We start from the raw sequence: 24073 nt of genomic DNA, 5'->3' as shown, positions 1-24073 counted from the left end.
CAGGTTTTGGCCTTGTTTGTTCGGTAATAATAATCATGTATTATTTTTAAATAAAACTGAATCTTTAAAACTTTTACATTAAATAAATAAAAAATAAACAGTTTCTGATCAAATTCAGACTTTTTAACCCAGTTGAAGAATACGAACTTCTGAAATCATGGGAGCCCTGACATGGTGAACATAACAAATAAGCAGCTGAGTTCTAATTCACGTTTAGCAGGAAAAACTTAAAGTTAACTTAACATCCTTAAGTTTTTGTTGATTTCACACTCATCATTAGCATCAAATACAACAGTGTGTTTCTAAGCTATATATTAATTTAGGTGCCCTGTGGATTTTTTTTGTCTTACCCTTTTTGAATAACGGATGCTTGTCCTTCATCCTAAATATTATCCGACTGCTTTTTATTTAAACTGTAACAAGTTACAATCCGCCATTTTCATTGTTCGATCAAATAGTATATTCTTTAGCATTTTGTTACATATACGCTTGCATAATTTATACAGTACTTTTAGAAGAGGCATATGCAAAAAAAAAACTATATGGATTAAAGAACATTTGCAACAAAGGATAAAAGAAAATAGACGAGGAAGGGGATATTTTTTTGCTGTTGGAGAATGAAATAAACTGGAGAGGAAGATTCAAGGAATATTAGATAGGAAAACAGACTAATAAAAGAGGAGGATGACTTATTTAGAGGAAAAGCAAGGATGCTACAGACTGGATCATTAGTAGAAGGGAAATCATCAAAATGTCATTAATGTGTCTCACACGGCCTCTTATAATTGTTAAAATGTATGAATCTTTAACCTGAGATTTGCTCAAAAACGTGCACCGGGTTAAAAGCCTTATCTTCAACCTCTATTTGGAGTAGTGACGTGTCACATTGACAGGCACATTGATAAAATGTAATTTTAATGTTGAAGGCAGAACAAAGAAGCTGGAGGGTTCAGTTAGTCTTGAAAATAACGGCAGGACACCTGGAGGTCAAGCTTCATGTTTAATTTGGAGTCATTCAACATACATGAGACCAGCCTCAGAAGTGCCTTATTCCTTATAATACCCCTGAGAGAGAGATACAGTGGGGCAGCATTTAGATTTATTTTTTAACCACATTCATCAACAATTAGATCCTTGAAGCCTTTCCAGGGCAGATCCTGGGTCAGATCTAGAGTCCGGTTACTGGACGCTCACGGCCCTCATGATGTTGGTGTGACCGGACCCTGGGATCCAGCCCGTCACCACAATCACCATGTCTCCTGACTTGAAGAAACCTCTGGCCTTCCCTGCATTGGTGCATGGAGAAGACAGTGTGAGTTAAAAAAATAAAACATTTAAATTTAGGGTAACACAGACACACACACTGACCTATATCCATGCCAAAGTTGACCCTGTTGTCAACATCGTCGGCCCAGACAGGAGCAGGAAGAGGGTGGAAAAGAGCAGGAAATACACCTCTTAACAGCTGGGACTGACGGGCCACCTGGAGAAAAAATAACAATTTTGGATATATTTTCCCTTCCAGTAGTTGGATTTAAAGTGACTTTGAAAGTTTTCACACAGATTGAACATTTTCAAAACAATGTAATCTTTTGGAATATTCCAGATCAACACAAAGTAGCATGTAACTGTGAACAGGAGAGAGAGATTGACACATCTTTTTCAATAGTTTAAACGAATAAAAACCTGAAAAGTGAGCCATGCATTTATATCGAGGAATGAATACAGTCAATGATTTGCTACATTTAAAAAGCTTTATAATTTGTGTAGAGAGGGACATTTGCATCAGACTGGATGGGTAGCATCTTTGAACTCATTGGATTTAGGCCTGGACTTTAACAGGGTCCTTCTAAAGCGTCACATTGCAGCTTTGGATGCATTTCTAAGGATGTCGTCTTGCTGGAAGGTGAAACTCCACTTCACTCTCAAGCTTTCTGCAGCCTGTTTTTTTTTTCTTCCATTTTCTTCTATATTTCCTTGTTTAATTTTTCTGTTTAGCTCTATCTTCCTTACATCAACTGTGAGCTGCTTCACTGTCCATGCTAAACAAAAGCATCCCCACAGCATGATGCTGCCACCACCATGTGCAGTGTTAGTTCATCCCCACACATACTGTAGCATTTTGCATTTTATGTTTTCATAAAAGTTTTAAAACAATGTATCATTTTTCTTACTCTGTGTTGAGTTGAAACACGAAATCACAATAAAATAAACCTTTCAGTATACCTTGTTCCTGCTGAAGTAAAACGTCCCCCTAAGTATGACACCACTGTGTTTTGCCGTGGGGACCGTGTGCTTTGAATTAGTTTTCCACCACATGTGGTGCTTTGCATTCAGGCAAAGAAGTTGCATTCTGAACAGAACAACTTCGTGCACAAGTTTTCCAAGTCTCTTGCAGGACGTGTGGCAACAATACTTATTGTGGCTTTCTACCAGCAATAGCTCGTTATGTTGAGAGATCTTCCCACCTGAGCCTTTGAATCCCTTAGTAGCTCCTCCACAGGCTCTCTTGGCTGGTACTAATTAAGAGACTTCGGATTTTTTCTAGAGGTATTAAAGTAAAAAAGGCTGACTATAGATGCACACCACAATTTTCAGATTTCTTTCTTTCATTTTTGCATCAAAAATTGAAAATCACTGCCTTCCACTTCACGATGAGGAGAGTTCTCACTGAAAGGATGTACGTGGCAGGGATGTTTGCAGTGAGTCAAATCCCAATAGACGTTTTGTGAAGAAACGTTTTCACTTAAGATCTATCACATAAGCGAGCCAAAAGCACTCAGGCTTTAAATAGGTCTAGATTTCTCATAGAAATAACAACAAACCAGGAGCTGAAATGTGTGTGAGGCATCTGGATTGTTCTGTTTTTCTAATCTAACTCTGACCTCTGAGCTCCATGTAAAACATTCATTGGAAGGATTTTTGTATATTATTTTGTTTTTTGGAGTAAGCTCTGCGTTGCTTTCAAGTCATTCGGTGCAAGAAAGCATCTGCTTAAATACCACAGAATAAAGCAGATTTTGGAAATTGGAGAAAGGAAATAAGCCATCACTAAAGATCTATGAGTGCAATGAGTCTGGGAACATTTAGCGTGAGAGTTTCTTGAATTTGAATTGAATTGAGTTTGCTGCGATTTCATGGGGCAACAAATTACAAATTACACATTTTTGTTCATGTATACTGCGCACCATTCAGCCCGTTTCTCACATTATTCTGTTTCACAGCTTCCCTTTCATTTTGCGTTTGTCATCTTTGAGTTCACGAATATGGATGAATAAAAACGGTCCCACAGACAATGTTTTCAAAGGTCTCTGAGTGCAGGACACATTTTCTCTCCCCAGATAACTCCTTAAATCGCCAGTCAGATGTGTCCACGCTGTGAACGTTCACAAAAACGGAGAGCGGGAGGAGAAATTGACTGTATCTCACATTCATCAACAATTAAGCTGTAACTTCAACAAAGGCAACACCCGACAATTCATCTCAGAGATTTTGAATCGGGACCGAACCTGAGGGCTTCTGGTGACGGCGATGATTGGACAGCGAGGCCGGTACCTGGACAGGAGATGTGCCGACCTGGAAATGAAAAGGCAGAGAGGACAGAAAGTGATTTATAACAAATGAGCGAAATTTCCTTGACTGGATGACAAGAGGATTTAAGGCACAAGGTTACTTTCAGTGTTGTTTGGCGGGGATCATTCATCTTCCACTTGTTGTGTGTGAGAGAAACGATCCTACAGAGCTAATATGAAAAGGGCTCCAGCATTCAGCTGGAAGAGGCCCGCCTCAGTTATCAGACGAATGTCTTAATATTCAGCTGCCTTCAAGCCTAGCTTTCCTCTAATAACGCGCCCATCTGTTGTCTGTTTTCAAGGCAGATGACGAAGGCTTACCTGAATGTTCTCATTGTTGGGCAAACTGTGCCTTTTTGGTCACTGGTTAATGATCAGTTCAAGTTTTAACAGTCGAGGATTTGACTCTTTCTGTATTTTTTTGCTTTTTTATGGTAATGTTTCAGAGCAAGTACATTTTAATATCACAAAAAAATAACCCGAGTGAACACAATAGGCAGTTTTTCAAACAATGATTTCATTCATAAAGGGACTAAAAACCCATTCAAAGCCATTTGAGAACAGAAGAACCCCCTTGGTTGCAACAACTGACTTCAGGCTTTTTGACAGCTACCAATGAATCTCCTACATCTCTGTGGAGACTTTGACCAACTCTTCTTTGCAGAATTGTTTTAATTCAGCTCCATTGGAGGGTTTTCCAAGCATGAACAATCTGTTTTGGGCCACCCACACAGTTTTTAAAGTCAGATTTAAGTCAAGACTTTGACTAAACCATTTCGGAAATCTCATTGTTGTTGTCTTTTTCTTTACCATTCAGAAGGTGACTTGCAGATGTGCTTCAGATCATTGTGCTGTTGTATAACCCAAGTGCCCATAAAATGACCTTCAACGTCAGGAGTTTTGGGTAGAGAGTAGAATCCATACTTCCATCACTTATACAAAGATTGTTTCAATAGTTCTAAGAATAATTTCCTAAAGATCTTGGGGATCATCAAGATATTGTGTGTGTGCGGGTGCAATTGTAACAATTTAAAGGATAATAGATATCAGCGTACTGTAGTTCCTCTTCCATTTCTGAATTTCTTTAGATTAGAGCATGGTGCTGCTTTCTGAGATCTTCTAGCCTACTTCATGTTGTCAGATGGGCGCTAATTAAGTAGTTTTTTTTTATGAACATCTCAGGCAGTAATCATGCCTTGGTGATGCTGGTTAAACTGAAAAAAAAAAAAAAAAAACTTTGGTTAATCATAAATAAATCATGATTTCTCTGTGTGGGGCCAGACTGGATGTGACAGCTTGTATCTCTTAATTAATATTTATGCAAAGGTTTTGATTTCTTTTCACTTTGTTTTTCTGGACACCTTAGTGATGTTAAGTTAGTTAGTTTGGGTCATTTTGTGTTGGTTTCCTTGTATTTATCCTTTGCATAAACAGTGATTACAGCATTACTTTTATTCACCATTTAAATAAAAGTAGCTTCTGCCTCCTCTTGTCTGCCTCTGATCTCCAGACACTGATTGGGAGTCTGTCCCTGCCAACATGGACTGAGATATTTCTCTTCATTCTGGTGCCAGCTCCGTAGCTGGCCTTCCCTTGCCCATCTGAGGCACCCAGCAACCACGATATAATAAGAAACAACTAGCATCTGTCATGTTGTTGTAAAGCTGACTCATTTACTTGTAGTCAGAGTTGCTCAGATTCATTTGCAGTTTGACCAACCCACAGCCAAGTCCTTATCTCCCCCTAAGTTTATTTTGTACAGTGTACACATAACTATATCTATAGGTTTTGTCCCTGCTTTCCATCAACCCGTAGAGCCAGAAAATTAAATCTTCTTTCACTATCCAAATAACTATCAAATATCCACCTAACCAGTAGCCAATAAACACTTTGGACAAGTTGCTATTTTAACCAGGGCCAACACCAACAAAGAGACAAACACGATTCACCCGTCCACTCACACGCTACGGCTATTTAGAGTTCAAATAACTAATCTTTTACAAATGAACCAAAAATGATATCAAGACAACATAGAGCTGCTAGAGTTGATCAAAATGAAAGTATTTAAAAACGGACAGCAATATAAATCAGACACAACACAGGATCCAAATTAAATCAGAGCCACTTTTCATTGCTCTGTCTTACAGAGGAAGAACTGTTGCTTTTCTGAAGGGAGACAGGAAAAAAAAAAAACAATCCTTTGTCTCTGCAGTGGGTGGTGAAGGTGCTTTTTACACTCATCAGAGGTGTTATATTCTGTGGGGTTCCCGCACCAAACCAGTATAAATTCACTGAGTATATGTTACATTGTAAACAGGTAGAAAATGAAAGTCAGTGAATGCATGTCACATTTTATTAAACACAATCAAGTCCCCTTTATACTTAACATGGTGTATTAGAAATGATTCTACCGATGCTTTGCAGCAAGAAGGTCCTGGGTTACAATCTCTCTGCGTCGAGTTTGCATGTTCTCCTTGTGCCTGCATGGGTTCTCTCTGGGTACTCCGATCTAAAAGCACGAGTGCCAGCTTAGTTGTTCTCCAAGGTGCCCTTAGGTATGAGTGAGTCTGAGGATGGTTGTTTTTCCTGTGTGTTCCTGTGTTGCTCTTTGTCAGTGGAAAGATTACAGCTTGGGTTCTGAAGTCACCTCTAACCCATCTCCTCCAAAACATGTGAGCAGCTGCACTCAGGGAGGAGACGAAACCGGCTCACTCTTCCCTGGTCCGACAGGGTCAACGCTTGCGTATTTTCTGCGAGGGATTGTAAATGTTTGGATTATGAGGCACGTGATACATCTTATGCAGTCGATATGGCAATGTGCGAGAGGCAGAGGTCTCAGATTTGGAGGAGACCAAGGCTGAGAGAAGAAGGGGACAGGGCTGAGGCCTAGCCAGGGGAGTGATTACTTAATCTCTGCTCTGGTTCTCAATAGAGTGCTGGAACTTGAAGGAATCACCGTTTTCTTTTGTTTAATAAGTAGCTGAGAGATGTGTTATCATCACACAACACCCTGTGATGGACTGGCGAGTGGTCCGGAGTGTACACCATTTCTCACCCAATGTCCGCTGGAGATGCCCTCCCCCACGACGCTGCGAGAATAGACGAAGGAATAGATGGATGAATGAGGGATGCTTGCAGGATTGAGGTGAGGTCTTCCTTTTAAGCAGGACTGGTCACGCTTGAGCAGAAACCACCCAAATTTACAAGAAAATTCAACAAATTGTGACAACGAAGCGTTCTAGTGCAGGTAAAATAATCGTGGTAGTAGCATCGTGATTGTGTTCATAGATGTTTTAGCACATTGCAGCATCCCGACACAATCCAAGAGTCATAGCAGACCAGCGGTCTAACTCTGGCCATGTAGGTTAGGACCATCATAGGCAGGGCCGGATTATCCATAAGGACCAGTGGGCCAGTGCACAGGGGCACCAACCATGGGGGAGCACCACATGACACATGCTTTAAAATATATTTTTCATAAATTGTTATATTATTTACTTGAAATTGTTGAAAGACCATACATTATTCGTTTTGTGAACACTGATGTCACAATAATAATAAATGATAAATAAATCAAGATTTTTTTTATTTCAACGTTTTAAAATGAGATATTTGAATATTGCTCACTGCTCATATGCCTACATGTAGTTGTGTAAGTTAGTAAATAGTAAATTACATTACAGAAATCCCCTTGATTATGTCTGATGTTTTTGACCGGAGGACAGCATGGGTAAAGGTATAGTGCCCAGGGGCACCACATTGTCTTAATACAGGCCTGATCATAGGAATGGTATTTTAAAGGTATTTTAAACAAAACACAAAAAAAGGAAAGGAAGCAGGTATTTAGAGCTGTAAAGTAAACGCAGATGGTTTACCTGCCACTGGTGGTGAGGACTATAATTGCCCCTGCGCAGCATTTGAAGGACGACTCCACAGCTCCAATCGCAGTGACTTCTGTTGGGTCAGACGACAGAGGCGTGAGCCGACGCAGCTCCTCGAACAGCTGCTGGTGGTAGATGGCGGCCTCAGCCTCCCTGCAGATCTGACATGGAGTAAAGGTGAACAGCAAACAGAGAAGAAAACAAGTGTTACGAGGCGGTGCTGATTAAAAACGAAACCAAAACGGACCATATTTGCACGCCGACGCACGCACCGAGTGCATCATCGCCACGGCCTCCAAAGGAAAGAGTCCCTTGGCGGTCTCCGCAGATAACATCACGCAGTCGGCTCCGTCGAGCACAGCGTTGGCCACGTCGCTGCTCTCTGCTCGGGTCGGCCGCGCGTGGGAAACCATGCTCTCCAGCATCTAAAAACACATTAATAGCACAAATTTATCACCTTTGAAAAAGGGACCTAGTCGCTGAATAAAACTAAGCCCTTCGGATCGTTTTTGCACAAATGTTTCTCTGGGCTAAAAGAATATGATGAGCCAGATGATGTGGCAAAAATAACCAAGAGAGGAAGCGAGGGCTTTGTGGATGGATTCTACTACAGAGAAGGGGAAATAAGAGATATTTCAAGCAGAGGCAATCAAGTATGAATTTTCGTGATGATTATTGCTGAATGGGGCACTGAGCGATGGGAGTGAATAATTGGAGCAGGCAGTTGGAAAATAAGATGGCCTCGCAGCATCGCCTAACAGGGGCTGTGTATTTATTGCTGTAGATCACGCTGATTAGTGTGTAGGTTGTTGGGTGCTGTTTGTGAGCTCAGGTCTCCAGTAGCAAAACCTGCTATAACGCTGTCACTGTGAGTCAAGAGCAGCAGCATAGACTAGATGCAGCACTGTGAGTCAACATGGCTGCAGGAGGGTGCAAGCATGTGTGTCTCTGACTGGGTTTGTGTTGAGAAGAAACTGGCTTATTTGACATCAGACAAGCTTAAACTGCAGTTACAAGTCGACATTTTGTAATTTCTGCATCCTTCCACGCGGCTGCGAGTGCGCTCTGACCTGTGTGGCACAAATGACGGGCTTTCCAGCAGAGTTGCAGCGCCCAATCATCATCTTCTGGGCAATGAAGACTTTCTCAGCAGGGATCTCAATCCCCAGGTCACCCCTGGCAACCATCACGCCATCGCTCTCCGCCAGGATCTCCTCAAAACTGACGCACAGAGAGAAAGCATCACGAGTGGAAATATTCAAGCTTAAAGATATACAACAATATCAAATAATTACCATTAAAATATATTTAAATGGTAATTATTTTTATTACATTTTTTTCATGAAGTCACATATTTAAAAACAATTAAAAACAAATTGTACATATCATGAAACATTAAAATAAATAATGGATTACATTTGAACAATAATTAAAATAAAATAAAGAGGAATTATTTAATTTAGTTTCTAATAAAATTTGGCTTATCTTAGTTTAATAAAAGAATATAATGAAACTATCATCTCTATTTCATAAAAAAAGTAGCTCTGAAACAAACTAAATAATATTATATAGTTTTCTAAAAGTATAAAAGTATTTTAGGACATCTAACAATTAAAAATAAACTAAAATGATAAAAATAAGGAATTTAATTATACTTAAATCATTGCAATAACATTAATTAAACTGAATTAAATACAAAGTTTAAATGTGACAATATACAAGAACAAAACATACTTTTCATTAATGCCCCATTTCTGCATGAAACATGTTGGTTTTTTAATGGTCTAATGCAATATTGTAATCTCAAATGTAGTTTTTTTTATTAGCTGGAGGTGGGTGGGCAAAAAAAATCTATAGAAATAAAGGCTTTAAAATGTCATCAGTCTGTGTTAACCTGTATATTGTGTTTCCCTTGGTGAATGGAGTTACTGAAATCGATTAACTTTTCAATAAGGTTCAAATTTGTTGAATGTAACTGTATAGATAGATAGATAGATAGATAGATAGATAGATAGATAGATAGATAGATAGATAGATAGATAGATAGATAGATAGATAGATAGATAGATAGATAGATAGATAGATAGATAGATAGATAGATAGATAGATAGATAGATAGATAGATAGATAGATAGATAGATAGATAGATAGATAGATAGATAGATAGATAGATAGATAGATAGATAGATACCAGTAAATATGATATGTCAGTGAAAATGCTCCTACACAGCATTTTATAAAATAACATTTTCACGATCCAATCCATGGAGATCCCTTTAAATTGAGCCTGGGGTTTATTGTTGTCAGCCGCCAGTGAGCAGATGCAGTAAAGCATCAGGTAAGTAATAAAAGCAGGGGAGCTGTGACATAAACTGTGTCAGATATTTTAAATGGCAGCAATAACTTAAACAGACAGCCACACAGCTCGCTTATCAAACAAGTCAAATTCAGAGCTGACAAATGATCCTCACTTCCAGCTGCCTGTGTGAAGGAGGAGGGGGGGCGGACCACCGGTGGTAGATTTATGAGTCTTGTCACAATCTAATCATGAGGCACGCTGCCTCCAGATTCTGCGAGGCTCAAAACTGTCGCCTAAACGGCTTGACTTTAATAGCATATTCCTCCCAACTCACTTCTGAACTCCCTGTCTGCTTTCCACCTTGCTGATCACTTTGATGTGTCGACCGTGGGCCCCCAGGGCCCGACGCACGTCCTTCACGTCCTGGGCCGAGCGGATGAAGCTGGCGAAGACGATGTCCACGCCATGAGACACCCCGAACCTCAGGTCGGCCTCGTCCTGCTCGCTGACCGCCTGCATGCCGATCAGGTCGCAGCCGGGCAGGTTGACGCCTTTACGGCTGCAGAGGACCCCGCCGGCCTCCACCACCGTGTCCACCCAGTCAGACCCTGTGCAGTCATAACAGCAGATACTTAATAATTATAAATGCATGCAAAGACACTTCTATAGCTTAGGTTTTCTGCATGCATTTAGACCAATAATCTATAAAAAGTATGTTAACATGCATATTACCTATCTCTAATACTTTGAGTGCAAGCAGCCCATCATCAACGTAGATCCTGCTCCCCTTTTGCAGGACTTTAGACAAGTTGGGATAGTCCACCCAGATTATCTTCCCATCGGTCTTGTCTTTGTCACTCTCTGTGGTCACCACTCGCACATGGCTGCCCTTCGCCAGCTCCACCTCTTCTTCCACTTTCTGCACAGAACCACAGACATAAAAAAAATAAAAATACAAACAACCTGTCAGGGACAGACGCCTTGGAAAAATGTTTTCATTAACAAGAAGCACTCATGCCATTTTGCCGGCAACACACTTGTCTCTGTAAGCCTGTTGATGAGAGAGAGTTATCCACGTTTTCCACGTATGTCTGCTGTTGCGAGTTGTTGAAATCAAACGCTTTCAACGTTTCCCTGAAAAATGAATCAGAAATGGATGCATTCCAGAAAGAAGCTCCATTTTTCTACACATTTTATTGTCTCAGTGTCCACATGGTATCACTTTTAATATTTGTCTCACATTCAGAATCTTTCCCCAGCATTTAGACCACGCTGACGGCTGCTTAGATCTAATTCACACTATAAGTCAGGATCAGGACCAGAGAATGATTGATTTAAAAGCTGCCCTGTTTTTTTTATTAAACCTGTTTCACAACATGATGTTAGAAGATGAAGAGAGGCACGGATGCTTAACTCACCAAAATAGGAGCACAAACTATCTTTAAAAAATGACATTAAGTGTAAAAGTACATCTGTATTGTTCAGCCTTGTCCATAAATGACAGCAAGTCAGAGCAGTTTGGATCTTGATGGACATTAAACAGCACTGCTAAACTACACGTGTAGCTATATTGATTCTCAACACTGCCGTGAAAATATGCAATTCTGTAATAGTTTATCTGCCTGAATGGTCGTGGGACGACAAAATGAATAAACAAGCTATATTTACACCATCCACTGACATGCTGTTGCTAGGTTTTAAACTGCTGCTTTTCTAACTTCCTGTATGAAATAGCTGTACTGCAATGCTAAAACTAGCCAAGCATCAGGTGGAGATTTATTCTAAAATGTGTTTTAAAATTTTAAATTATGTCCCCTTTACTATGTCCTCTTGTGGATAAGTACTATCCTCTCAGTTGATGATTGTGTAAACTAACTGTTGTTTGAGTTGCTTTAGCCTTTAGCCTTTAGCCACCACAAGGAGAAGCAATTACAACGCTGCAGGATCATGCAGAAAACTGGCTCATATCTGAATAATGCTAATGCTGACTGTTGTCAACCATTACCATGATTGAAATAAGGTTTCAATACATAATAGGTATATACATTTACCTCTTCCTTTTTATACAGAATCATCATGTTTTTCTCCTCACATAGTGTTTTGGTCGTAAACAACAAAGTTACATATTGATCTTATCTAATCGGAGCACAAAGACATGTTTAGATCAAAGGTGAACCTGTTTTGCAGCCTCTGATAGGGTTTGCTTTACCCATCTTCCTGTCACTCCTGACCAGCTTTCCTGTCCCTCCTGTTAGAAAGCATCCAGGTAGCACGATACTGCCACCGCCATGCTTCCGGTAGGTACAGTGTGTTGAAGGTGATTTGTGCTAAACGTAGCATTTGGCATGTTAGGCAAAAAAGTTTCACTAATCAAAGCACCTTCTTCCTGATGCTTGCTGTGTCTGGCACACAAATTGTAGCTTTCTTCCAACCACTCTTCTGGAAAAGTTTAGATTTGTGTAGTCGGAAGGACAAATATAAGATAAGATTTTCCCACCTGAGTGGTAGAGCTACGCAGCTCCTCCAGAGTTAACAAGGGCCTCCTGTCTGTCTCTCTGATTAATGCTCACTTGGCTTGGGCATGTCTATGCAGGTTTTCGGTTTTGCCGTGCTTTTAATTCACAAAATATGTAAATTGCATATATTCTAACCGCTAGAGATAAGCACTACCACCCCCCTGTGACCCTGCACAGAGCAGCGGGTGTAGAAAAAGGATGCTTAGGATGAATGCATGGATAATAATCTTCCACTTCACAACTGGTCTAAGGCATTAAATCCTAATAAAATACATAATTTGTGGCTGTGCTGAGCTAAATTGCGGAAAGATTCAAGGGGTATGAATACCTTTGCAAACCTTGAATATACGGTGTGAACACCAAGCAAAAGGCGGCAAAAGAGCCGAGTTAAAGGCTGTTTTATCTTCCAGATAAACTGTTTAAAGGATTTATGAGACAAACAAAGCAGAGATCACTTATCACGCAGTGCATTTTGTTAGCTAATCAAGGCATGAAGACTCTGTCAACACCTCAGAGGTATTTCTTTTCCAGCACAGTGGGCTGTAGGCAACAGAAACACAAACAACATCGCAACACAATGATGATGATGAAAATACGAAGCAGCTCACGCCCACAGCTGTTGTTTTTCCAACAGAAATAACAACCTGTAACAAACGATGATGCTCGACACAGGGGAGATGAAATTTTCAGCAGCCTCTTTATATTTAACAGCATGGGTTTGACAGAGGAGCACAACACACTCACCCCCTTCACCAATCCGGTGCGGATCTCGGGGCCCTTCGTGTCCAGAGCGATGGCGACCGGTCGATAATACAAAGGGTCAGAAGTTATGGTCTCCACTGCCTCTCTGATGTTTTTAATGGTCTCGCTGTGGTACTAGAAGGCAGAGAATGAGAATAATTTACGACTGAGGGCGTGCATGCTGTTAGATTGTGAAAATGCGGAGCAGAGGGGAGAGCATTAATCATTTGGCTGCACGCACTTCATGAGTTCCATGAGAGAAATTTAGACGCGCAATGTTCATCCCCGCCTTGACCATCTCCTGGAGCTTTGGGATGGATCGAGAGGCAGGGCCTGAGAAATTAAACAGATTAAAGATAGTAATCATAGCAAAATGCTAATCATCAATCAAATGAAACAATCATCTCCAGCTTTCTATTTCAATGAGTAGAATTTATTTGACTTTTTCTCTAAGAACACTCAAAAATACTGTTTGAAAAGCTTGCACAACTATTGGTGTGAAAAATAGATTACTAGATATTAATTATTTGAATTAGCACAAAGAAAAGCGAACTTTATTTTATTTGCTCATTTCAATTAAATTTCACAAACATTTTACAAAATGTCATGAAATTAAGGACTTTTTTTGTTGTTGTTCTGTACTTTTTGAGTGTTTTTTTAAGTAGTTGTTTTATTTTGATAACCCGGTTACCCTGTTCTGCATACTTCCCGTCTTCTTTGTTGTACATTGTCCTAAGTTTCTTTGTCACTTTTGATCTTGTAATTGCAATGAGCAGTTGGCTTCATCCAGGACTTTTACTAGTTTTGGGTCATAAACAGGGGGGCTAACATCTCTGCAGACCCCACACAGCCTGGACACAAATTGTTTAGATTTTTACCTTCAGGTTGGCGTTACAGGCGTTACAGAGTATATATATATATATATATATATATATATATATATATATATATATATATATATATATATATATATATATATATATATATATATATATATATATATACACACTGATTCTGATTCTATTTGGTCATGCTTGGTCTAGTTATAAATTTATAGTTATGTTCTGCATGAGTCAATTAACCCACCGGTTTTCATTCCAGTAATCGCGGCTCTCTTCATTTATAATCTCACTTTCCACTCCTGCCTGGATTATTCAACCTGGATTATTCAATTCACAACTTGCTTTGTTTGTATCTGCTCCCTTTGTATGCCTGGTTTCCCTGGTAAATATTCTCAATATGATCTGGCCTGCCTCCTGCCTGCATTTGGGTCCGCCACACCATAACAGTCAAAGTATATGCACTTCCTTACCGTGTGTTTTATTACCTCTTAATTTAGTCATTTTATTTTTTCCTAATCAGAACACCATTTTGTAGGGGCTTTAAACCACAACACAGCAGCAAGGTCTGAACATCTCCAGTGTTTGTTAAGTGCTTACGTTGGATTTCTCTGGCGGCTCAGTTATCCTCCCACAGTCCAAACCCACACTTGTCACAGTAAATGAGAACCCTACATTAGCTGTGGGGGTGAATAACCGCGTTGTTTCTTCAGCTGCCATAAGTCTATTCTTGCTTAACCTTGGACTATAGCCCCTAAACTTTTTGAGTCTCCTGCATCCAACAGGACTGTGGTCCGCAAAGGTTCAGGAGCAGACACACACAGTGAACACGATTCTTATAACCTGATAAACCTGCTGTACCTATAGGGTGAGTTCGCCCAATTCATCACACTTTCTCCTGCGATTTAATCCTTCATCCATTCAGCGCTTCATCCCAGCCTCAGTGTTCATCATGAACTCTTCTTGTTGCGCAAATTCATGTAAATCCAACTTAAATCAGTTGAAATGTCAAAAATTATACTTTGAATCCAACAGATCCTTCCATTTTTGTTTAAAGCAAATAAAATAACATTTGAAGGCACACCCCTCTAAACAGAGATCATCATATGGACATTGATATTGCCTATTGTTATAAACTGTAAACAAGTTATGACTAGTGCGATGAACGTCAGCCATGCTGGTTTTGTCCTTTGTTTATACTTGATTTTGTTGCTTCCCAACTCCTCTGTCGCACAGATGTGCATCTGTCCCTCCTCCATGACGTAAAAGTTGGATGAAACGCAACATCACCACATATATTGACATGAAGACAGGGGAAAGAGGATTTGGTCTGATGTAAGAAAAAAAAAATCATATTTGTGCTGTTCAGACAGTCATAAAATGAGATGTACATCACATATCATATTGGCAAAAGAAAAAGTCAAAAATTTCCCCTAAATTCCCCCCAAAGTAATATTTATCAAAGTGGGCCGATCTTTGTTAGAAACACTTTTTGCACCAGGGCTTTGGTACAATCCTCAGGCTTTAAAGGAAGGAACAACTCCAGCGTTCACTGGCAGGGACACAACACAGTAAAGCCACAGCCGCAGCAGATAACTCGAGGAGAAAGCGGACATTGTTTGTGAACATTAATTTAATCAAGTAGGAAAACATTTCAGCGTGTTTGTTACTTCGTATGTGCACTCTGTGAGTACAAAACTTCACGCTATTAAAATAAATCTCTGTTTCTCCTGCATGTTAACCGACAACAAATAGCTGCAGCGGTGAGTTGTTTTCTTTTAGTGTCTCAGCCAGATGACGACAGATGTGTTTGAGCATTCCTGTTTCTCCTATCCACAACATGTGTGGCATTATCGTCAGGATAAATATATTATATATTTTCACAGCAGCATTTGTGAGGCATCAGTAGTGAGACTTTTTGCTGCCCTTCACTGCTGCTTTATATTACACAGCTCCTAGCCTTCGATTAACTAATCTCTCCAATTGGTTAAAAGTGAGTTTTACTTAATATAGGGAAAGATCCCATAATTAGGACCCCCAGATGAGGGTAAGCACTTCTCCTCCTCTCCACCATGACTTGTTAAAGCTGTAAACTTCATGTCAGGTTGTTGTACAGCAGATCATTTCCCAGGGCAGATCACAGGTTTGTTGGTGGCATATGTTGTTCCATAGTCTGTCTTTATCATTCAGTATCAATGTTCCCTTCACAGATGTGCAGTCACCCATGTGCCATCTCCACCACTGAGCGTTATAGAGCTCAGTGGTGGAGACAGAGTGCTGGCATGTGTGCTATCTGCCAGATATCAGCTGTACCTGCCTTTCTACATGGAGGATGCGCTGTCCATGACAAACCTGAAGCATTTCAGGGTCCGATTCATCAGACCACAGGAAGCAGTTCCAGTTCCTGTAGCTAACTTATTATTATACAATATTTATTTTTATTAGACTCTAGTAGATAATGCTTTACTGGATAATGCTGGACATGATCCAGCATTAATCAGACCTCTATAGGAATCCTTCATAGTAAAGGGTTAGTGGGACAGCTTGTTTTCCACACTGATCACACATTTCTGGTCTGTATCATCACTTCTTCATTCCGTGCCTGGACCTTTTGCACTGTTAAAGTTTTCTGATGCACTGTACAGAGCAATTACATGAAATAACATTTTCCTTTGAGCTATTCTTCTCGTTTTTCTGAACAAACTAATGAGTGCAGGAGGTTGAAGATGCAACTCCCAACCCAAGAGCTCTGCAAAACCCCGTGACGGCTGGACATGGCTGCTGTGACAGGAAAACAAACTCAAAAAGCCCGACCCCCCCCCTGTCTGGGCCGGTTTGCTGACACCCACCGATGGTGCAGATTATGCTGGTGTTGCGGGCTGTGATCGGCTCTTGGTCGATGTCCAGCAGGCAGAGATGCTCCAGGAAGGTGTCGGCCATGCTGGCGTCCAGCTGCTGGCACTGAATGAAAGAGTCCGGCATCGTCATCACATCTGAGTAGCGCCTGATGACACCTGCGGGGACAGCGGGGGACATTGTCAGAGGAGGAGGAGGAGTTAACCGTGAAACCCCTGCGACCAACCCCAGCTGTGACAATGAATGAATGAAGGGTGGAAAGTAATAGCTGTATCAGTGATAACCGAGAACTTTAATTCTCAGCCAGACTCTGGCCTGACATTAACGACCAGCTGCAGGGGTCACACAGGGCTGCATGCTGACATTCAGCGGTGTTTAGCAGGTAATAATATGATCAGCGCACCGCTGGTCTGCAGACATTCGTTGATGAGCACTTAAAGGGCGTCTGTGGCAGCGAGCGAGGTGAGTCAGTCATTCAAAGTACAAGATATCTTCAATGTTGTTGCAAAATAATGTTCCCCCTTTTTCATTGGAGCAGAAAGCCAGAAACTGACAAATGGTGCGACAGTGTGATTAAATTTTGTTGTCAATCCTATGGAGAAAAAAAAAACATGTTAGATGTTGCAGAGGTTCACCTTTCAGCATAATGACGGTGGGTGGCTCCTTGCTGCCCCTGAGTTTTCTGTGTTCTCCTGTAATTAGGTTCCTGCAGCATGGAGGGCGAGGCTGATTGCATTTAGCCTTGATGAGCAAAGCATAAAGCTGGGAGAGGAGCAGGTCTCACGGCCTTTTTTTAGGCAGCATGTGTGCTGTTTGAGGCTTGGTTGGCCTGGTGGTGTTTGAATAGACTAAAGTCAAGGCTGTTTTTCCTGAAAGAGGTGTTTTGTGTTCATTGTGGGAAAACCAGTGTTGATTTGTGTTGTGGTTGACCATGGGACGCAAGTTGAGGAGGAAGTTTTAAGTTTTGGTCACAGTGAATCCTTTTTAGCCTGTGGTTTGTTTTTTCATTTGTTTTTACTGGAGTCCAATTATCTTAAACCTGGTCCTATAATTTGCAATCAACCACCTCCTTTTCTTCCAGGTTCCCCTTTTGTTTTTGAAGTTACTTTCTTTGTTAATAAAATGTACAATGACGTTAAACGTACAGCTGGAGCTACAATACAATTGATTTATACCATAGCATACTAATGTTACACAATGGTCCAGTCAAAGTCAAGACTTTAATCCTAGAGGCTGTGTTAAAACGGTTGATAATCAATGTATACCATTTAATTTATACAGCACCAATTCACAACATAATTCATCCCAAGGCATTTTACAAAGTCGGTTCAATCAAATAATCCAGACAGATTGGTTAAAAGTTTTCCTAAGGAAAGCCAGCAGATTGGATTCGAGTCATTGGCTCCATCTGAATACCTTTATCAATAACCACTAGCTCCTGCTCCTAGATCCTGTTTGTTGACTTTTCACGTGGTCAACAGTAAGAACTCTATCATGTGGAGGAAAGGAGCCTCAGACTGCTGTGCTGAATTCGGTAAGTCTTTAACTCTGGCATCATTACGTAACGAAAACGCACATGGATGATGCGAGTCGAATCCAGGCCTACAGCCTTCTGAAAATTAACTACAAAGTGCGCGATTGTTCCTCTCCGGTCATTTCCATTAATTTCTGTGAGAAGGCTCCTGCAATTGGTGGGTTCAATTCAATTAAATTTATATAGCACCAATTCATGAAACATGATTGGTCAAAAAGTTTCCTTTCTAAGGAAACCCAGTATATTGCATCAAGTCTTGACAAGCAGCATTCACTCCTCCTGAAAGAGCGTAGAGCCACAGGGACAGTCGTCTGAATTGTCCATGGTTTTGCAGCAATCCCTCATACGGGTTGCCGGTTCAATCCCCTGCTCTGACCATCTCAGTGGTTGACCGTCTCAATCTGGTTACACTTAAGGTATTTGACAAAAAAGAGGGGGCAAAAATATCAGTTTCTGATTGTGCAGCAGTTATAAACTGAAATGGTAAAAACATCTGGAAAGGATGGTTCTAAAATGTACTGGTCTAAGCAGGATGAATGCAAATGCAAGCCACACTTTTCAGATTTTTGTTGTAGAGTTTCCTGATTGAAAACCATGAAATTGTTTGCTTTCACCTTGGAATTATACACTGCTTTGTGGTAATCACAGAAAACCCCAATAAAACACATTGAAGTGTGTGGTTGCAATGAAATAAAGTATGAAACAGCTCCTGGAGCATGAATACTTTTGCAAAGTGTTTTATATGCCCATCACTGTTAAGGTTCTGAATTGCTAACAAGGTCGGGGTAATCTGGCACTAAATGCTCCATCGGTTTTAATGGCTTCAACACAAGGAACCTAGTTTACTTGTGGGGATATCAGCTTTGGAACAACCTTAAATGCATCAAAAATGTGAATAGTAAAAGCTCTTTCTTCTACATCAAAGAAAAGGTTTTATTAATGCACCTGCAGCAGATACACAATAAGATCTGCCTTCATGTTCACTCGTGTCTGATACTTATTTTTCCTTCAGCAGGACCCCTATTTTCTGCCAGGTTGGAGAAAAATCATTACCAGCCTCGCAACTTTGTATTCAACTGATTGCATCTTGCTACAAGAAAACAGCTCCATGATTCTGGAAAGGAAGAAATGGGGAAGTTTGAGTTTGAACTTGCAAAAGATGGACCTGCAGAAATGGTCTCCTGTTTGCTTATTGCTCTGCTTTAATCCTCAACTTAAACTATTTGGCCTCCAGACAATTTTTTTTGAAGGCTCAAACCTTGTTTGTCATGAATTAAAGATTAAACTTTTCATGCAAAAGCCTTGTGAAGCTCGACTAAGGGCTTTGATCTCAGACAATTGAATCCATTTTGAAGGATTTCCCAGTCATTCAGGCCTGTGTTTTTTTCCCCCCACAGCTTCAAGAGCAGAATAAGAACCACAAGGATGAGTGGGCAGGACTGACAGACAAGGTCAATGCAAACAGCACATGGGGGGGGCGTGAATACTTGTTCAAAGGCCATAACAGCAGCCGGCTGCATTGATGTGACATAATTCTGACCCGGATTGATCGGCGATGCCGGCCCGGAGCGTCAGAAGTCGAGCAAATTATCTGAGTAATCTGACTCGTGCTAATTTGTTGCCGTCAACGAACCGTCAGAACGACGAGAGTGAGACGTGCTGATCGACAGAGACGAAGCAGAGAGGGACCATGCGCTAGTGAACCTGAGTCTTCACAAAATTCTCGATGAAAAGAAGTGGTTCGGTGATCACAACAGGGAGTTAAAAGGTGAGAATGGTGAGGGCGACAGGAGGCAGAGGTGAGGGGAGTAAAGGAGCCACGTGACAGCCCCCGCTTCTACAAAGAGAGGGGTTGTGTTTGTGACGTCGTATCAAAGTCCTCCGCTGTCAATGGATATGCAGTCACACATGAAGACAAAACCTGGCAAAGACTGGCAACCCAAACGCCCCCCCCAAACTCCTGCAGATTCAGAATCTGTCACATTTTTCTCTGTATTTTCTTCCTCTCTGCACCTCCCTGTGACCCAGTTCTGCCGCTCTGCTGCACACATCATCACGGGTACCGCTGAGATACGCCGACCCTTTCCTCTGCCCGTACGCATGGAAATGCACGCACCTTAAAACACACACACACACACATCGATTCCTGTTCTTGGAAGGCTGGTTATAAATAAAGCGCACCTCAGGTCAAAGACACCGGAGTTAGAAAGCACGAGTCCGGCCAGAGACACACCACGACTGAGAAGCCTGCTGGCGACCACGACCACAGCATGCAGGAAAGATCCGCTTAAAGATCTCTGCGGTGGAGATATACAGAGCCTTGGTAAAGTATTCATACGCCTCAGCTTTCCCCCTGTCTGTCACGTAACAACCAAAAAAAACTGCAGGGCATTTTATTGAGATGTTATAGACCCACTCAGAGTACTGTCTGTCTGTGAAATATACGTAAAACAATACATTTCTGTATTGCTTCTGAAAAGCATGGCTAGTAAAACGTGTCCCCACAGCATGATGCTGCCGCCGCCATCTTTCACAGCTACAGATACTTTAACTTCAGAAAATGGTGTTTTGCATGTTGGCCAGAGCACCGTCTTCCACACGTTGTGTCCCCTACATGTCTGGTTGCAATATTAGACATTTGACGTCTTTCTTTTTCTATCACTGAGGGCCATACTGGCATCACGCACTAGTTATGGTTGTCCAAGCAAGAGAGAGTCGTCTTCTTTACACTGGTGGCCAATTTTATTGTTTGTTTTTAGATCTTTAAATTGATCTTTTGTTTCTACATACTGCCACCAAATCACAGAGGTCTGCAGAGAAGACCTTTACAATAGCCGCTACCGTAAGGTGAAATGGACAATTTTAGGACTTCAGTGAGTAAACTCCACTTTAACTTGTCCTGTCAAATGATTTCCCACCCGAGCTTTGGATCCCTGCAGCTCTTCCAGAGACACCATGCTTCCCCTGAGTGACGCTTTCCCAGCTCAGGTGGGTGTCCATGTCTTGGTAGGCTGGCAGCTGTACAATGTCTCTCTCTATTTTCAGATGATGGTCTGAACAGAGCTCCGTGAGATGTTTAAAGTTTGGGGTGTCGTTTTATAACCTAACTCTGCAGGAACCTTCTCCATAACTTCATCTCCACGAAGATGTTTGTCCATTATTGTTCTCTAACAAATCTCTGAGGTCTTCAAACAACAGCTTAATTGTGCATTGATTAAACGCAAACAATTGGCAGTAATCATCTTAATGGGTAGCAGAATAAAAGGTTTTGAAAACCATGTGCTATTTTCTTCCACCTCGCATTCATGCCCTATTTTGTGTTGATCCGGTCCATAAAATCCAAATAAATACAAGCTTGTGATCGTAAAGTGAATAATGTTGAGCAAAACTTGTTGTTGGCCTCTGGACAAACACTGACCACCAAAGTGACTAAAATATTGCATCATTAACCTGTATAGTAATAACTAAAGGGTGACTTTCATGTTTTAAAACATAGTAAAGTGGTGCGAAGGTCGTCAAAACTCTGGATCACCCACAGACGAGGAAACGATTGATCCACTTACCTAGTTTCATTAAACCATCCATCCTGCAGCTCCAGTCCTCTTGGTTTGATTTATTGCTTTTATCTGTGCTGTTTGTTTTTATCCTTCTCAGTTCCAGTCTTTCGCTCGTCTTTCACCGATATGTCCTCTGTCACCTGAGCGAGCCTCTTTCATTCAGTTTTACCCTCTGACCCCCGTCTGCTCTCCCCCTGCTCTCTCCTCCCACTCACACTATTTGCATTAGTCCTCAGTGGGTCAATATGAGGCTAAATCTAGAAATGCTTTGTGTCAACATGCACCAAACCATCAAGTTACCCTGAAGAACAAACTTTAAAAGGAAACTGCTGTCGAAACGTAATCTTGTTTACTTAAACCAAGATATATTTGAATGTTTTTTTTAAGATGTGAACAAAAAAAATAAAAAGAGAAACCTGTAAGATTTTCTTTAGGATTTCCTTGCATTATAGTAACGGCTGGTTTTCAGGGTTTGTTTGGACAAAATTAAATCTTCTGATATGCTACCGGCATTTTTTCAGAGCATTATGGTTAAGCTGTAGAAACGTGTTGGTTTATCATAATCGAGAAACGTTAAGTCAATGTAAGCTGGGTCTGATAGCAGAGGACGACAAAGCATGAATGATCTGAACCGATCACAAGCGAGCTGTTTAAAATCTGATGCGTTGTGTGTTTTAGCATTTTTATTTCATTTGTCAAGAAGAAATAACTAAATTAATTCGGGTAAAGCAACAAAATTACTTTTACTGTTTAGATTTTAAAATGAATTCTTTACATAATGTTATTGTTATTTCATTATTGTCTTACAGCCAAATTAATTACATTTAAAACAAATTTAACAACAAAAAACTAGTTGTAAAAACAATCAAAGCCTTTAAATGTTTCAGATGAATCTAAATCATCTGAAACATCTGAGACCTTTTCGACTAATATCACATGAAGATAATATAACAATTAAACAAAATACCCGAACATTTTAATCCGAAATTAATATAATAATATTGTACATTCTGCTGCTGATATTGAACACATTTTAACACATTGTTTCTCTTTGGGTTTGTGTTGATCGGTAGGTTGTAGAAGTGAATTAGATGAAGAGTTTTATCCTTTTATGAGCGAACTGGATGTGCAAGAAAATCAATTAATGTTCTTGTATTTTTTTTCTGCTGCATTTCATCAGCAGCCACATGCTGAACTTTGCTTTGATGAAGCGTTAACAACGGTTTTGTGCATTGTAGGAACATTTAATGCATATAACAAAAAAAGCTAATTGTGCATATGTTTGTAGCTGACAGCAAAAATGAAGGAGTATTTTATATTATTTTTTATAATTTTTTTCATTCTTTTGCAGATCTAGATAACTCTTTAATGAAAGTATGACAAAAGTTGTCGTGATCAGAATGTTTCAAAGTATATTTAGTATATTTATTATTGTTAGTAATAGTAGTATTACTATGACTTAGATCGTTTTTAAAAGACTATATAATAAAGCCAGATCTCATTAACATTTAACAAATACATATTTAATTTCTAATAAATCCCAAAACGTTATAGCAGGTGTTTAGAAAGGGAAGTTCTCTTAATGTTACGTACAAAAAGAAAAAAACATTCTCTCAATTTGATTCATTTCAGTGATTTTTTTCCCCAGCAGGTTTTTGTTTACACCTGAAGCAGCAAACCGCCGCTTAAGTTAAAAACCCAGATAACCGGCTGAGAAAGCAATTAGCCGAGACGTGTGTCTAATAAATGGGAGGTTTTCCGCTCAGAAAGCACAGTTTACTCTGCAGAGTGGTATCCATGCGCCGTCACGCACCGGCCCACACTGAGGCGACGTGTAAATCTTTAGCTCAAACAGACCTTTGCTCCTAAAATGGAAACAACAACCTGCACCTGAAGCACACACCTTCCACGAGATACAAAGCCTGAACATTGTCTCCAAGGAGCAAAGATCACGTTTAAACTTTGAAATCTTAACATTTATAGAGCCGCTTTAGATTTAAGGTGAAAATGGGACTCTGAAAGAAGGGACAATGACATAAAATCTCTCCCCTGTTTGACCTTAACCTAGATTTAAATGGAAAACAAAGGCTAAAATACGTCTCAGAGCAACCGATCAATCCTTTAAACAAAGCTAGATCACATACTGACCATCACAACAGACTCATTCGAATGTTGACTCTTAAGAGCGGAAGAATAACCAACCTGTTGGACGCCCGCAAGGAGCAGGTCAGGACTGAGATGTTTTAAAGGAAGGAGCGTAATAAATACAGATGGGAAG

General features: G+C 40.4%; 1 protein-coding gene across 2 annotated transcripts; it reads right to left on the bottom strand.

Annotated features, from left to right (window-relative positions):
* Positions 1–981: 981 nt before the first annotated feature.
* Positions 982–24071, bottom strand: pklr (pyruvate kinase L/R). 2 transcript variants are annotated; one of them, XM_012865809.3, is made up of 12 exons: positions 23998–24071; positions 16698–16862; positions 13251–13342; positions 13013–13144; positions 10485–10671; positions 10087–10360; positions 8524–8674; positions 7726–7878; positions 7448–7614; positions 3510–3576; positions 1369–1483; positions 982–1286 (listed from the first exon to the last, which is right to left on the bottom strand). In XM_012865809.3, the coding sequence occupies exons 2-12, from the start codon at positions 16834–16836 to the stop codon at positions 1180–1182; spliced, it is 1584 nt and encodes a 527-aa protein (XP_012721263.2). In that variant the 5' UTR covers positions 16837–16862; positions 23998–24071; the 3' UTR covers positions 982–1179. The 2 variants fall into 2 exon arrangements, with proteins under 2 accessions (XP_012721263.2, XP_012721262.2); XM_012865808.3 differs by lacking the exon at positions 23998–24071 and adding an exon at positions 21802–21934.
* Between the last annotated feature and the right edge of the window lie 2 nt (positions 24072–24073).

This window comes from Fundulus heteroclitus, chromosome 3, assembly GCF_011125445.2.
Source record: "Fundulus heteroclitus isolate FHET01 chromosome 3, MU-UCD_Fhet_4.1, whole genome shotgun sequence".
Taxonomy (NCBI): Eukaryota; Metazoa; Chordata; class Actinopteri; order Cyprinodontiformes; family Fundulidae; genus Fundulus; species Fundulus heteroclitus.
This window is presented reverse-complemented; position numbering and strand designations above follow the sequence as displayed.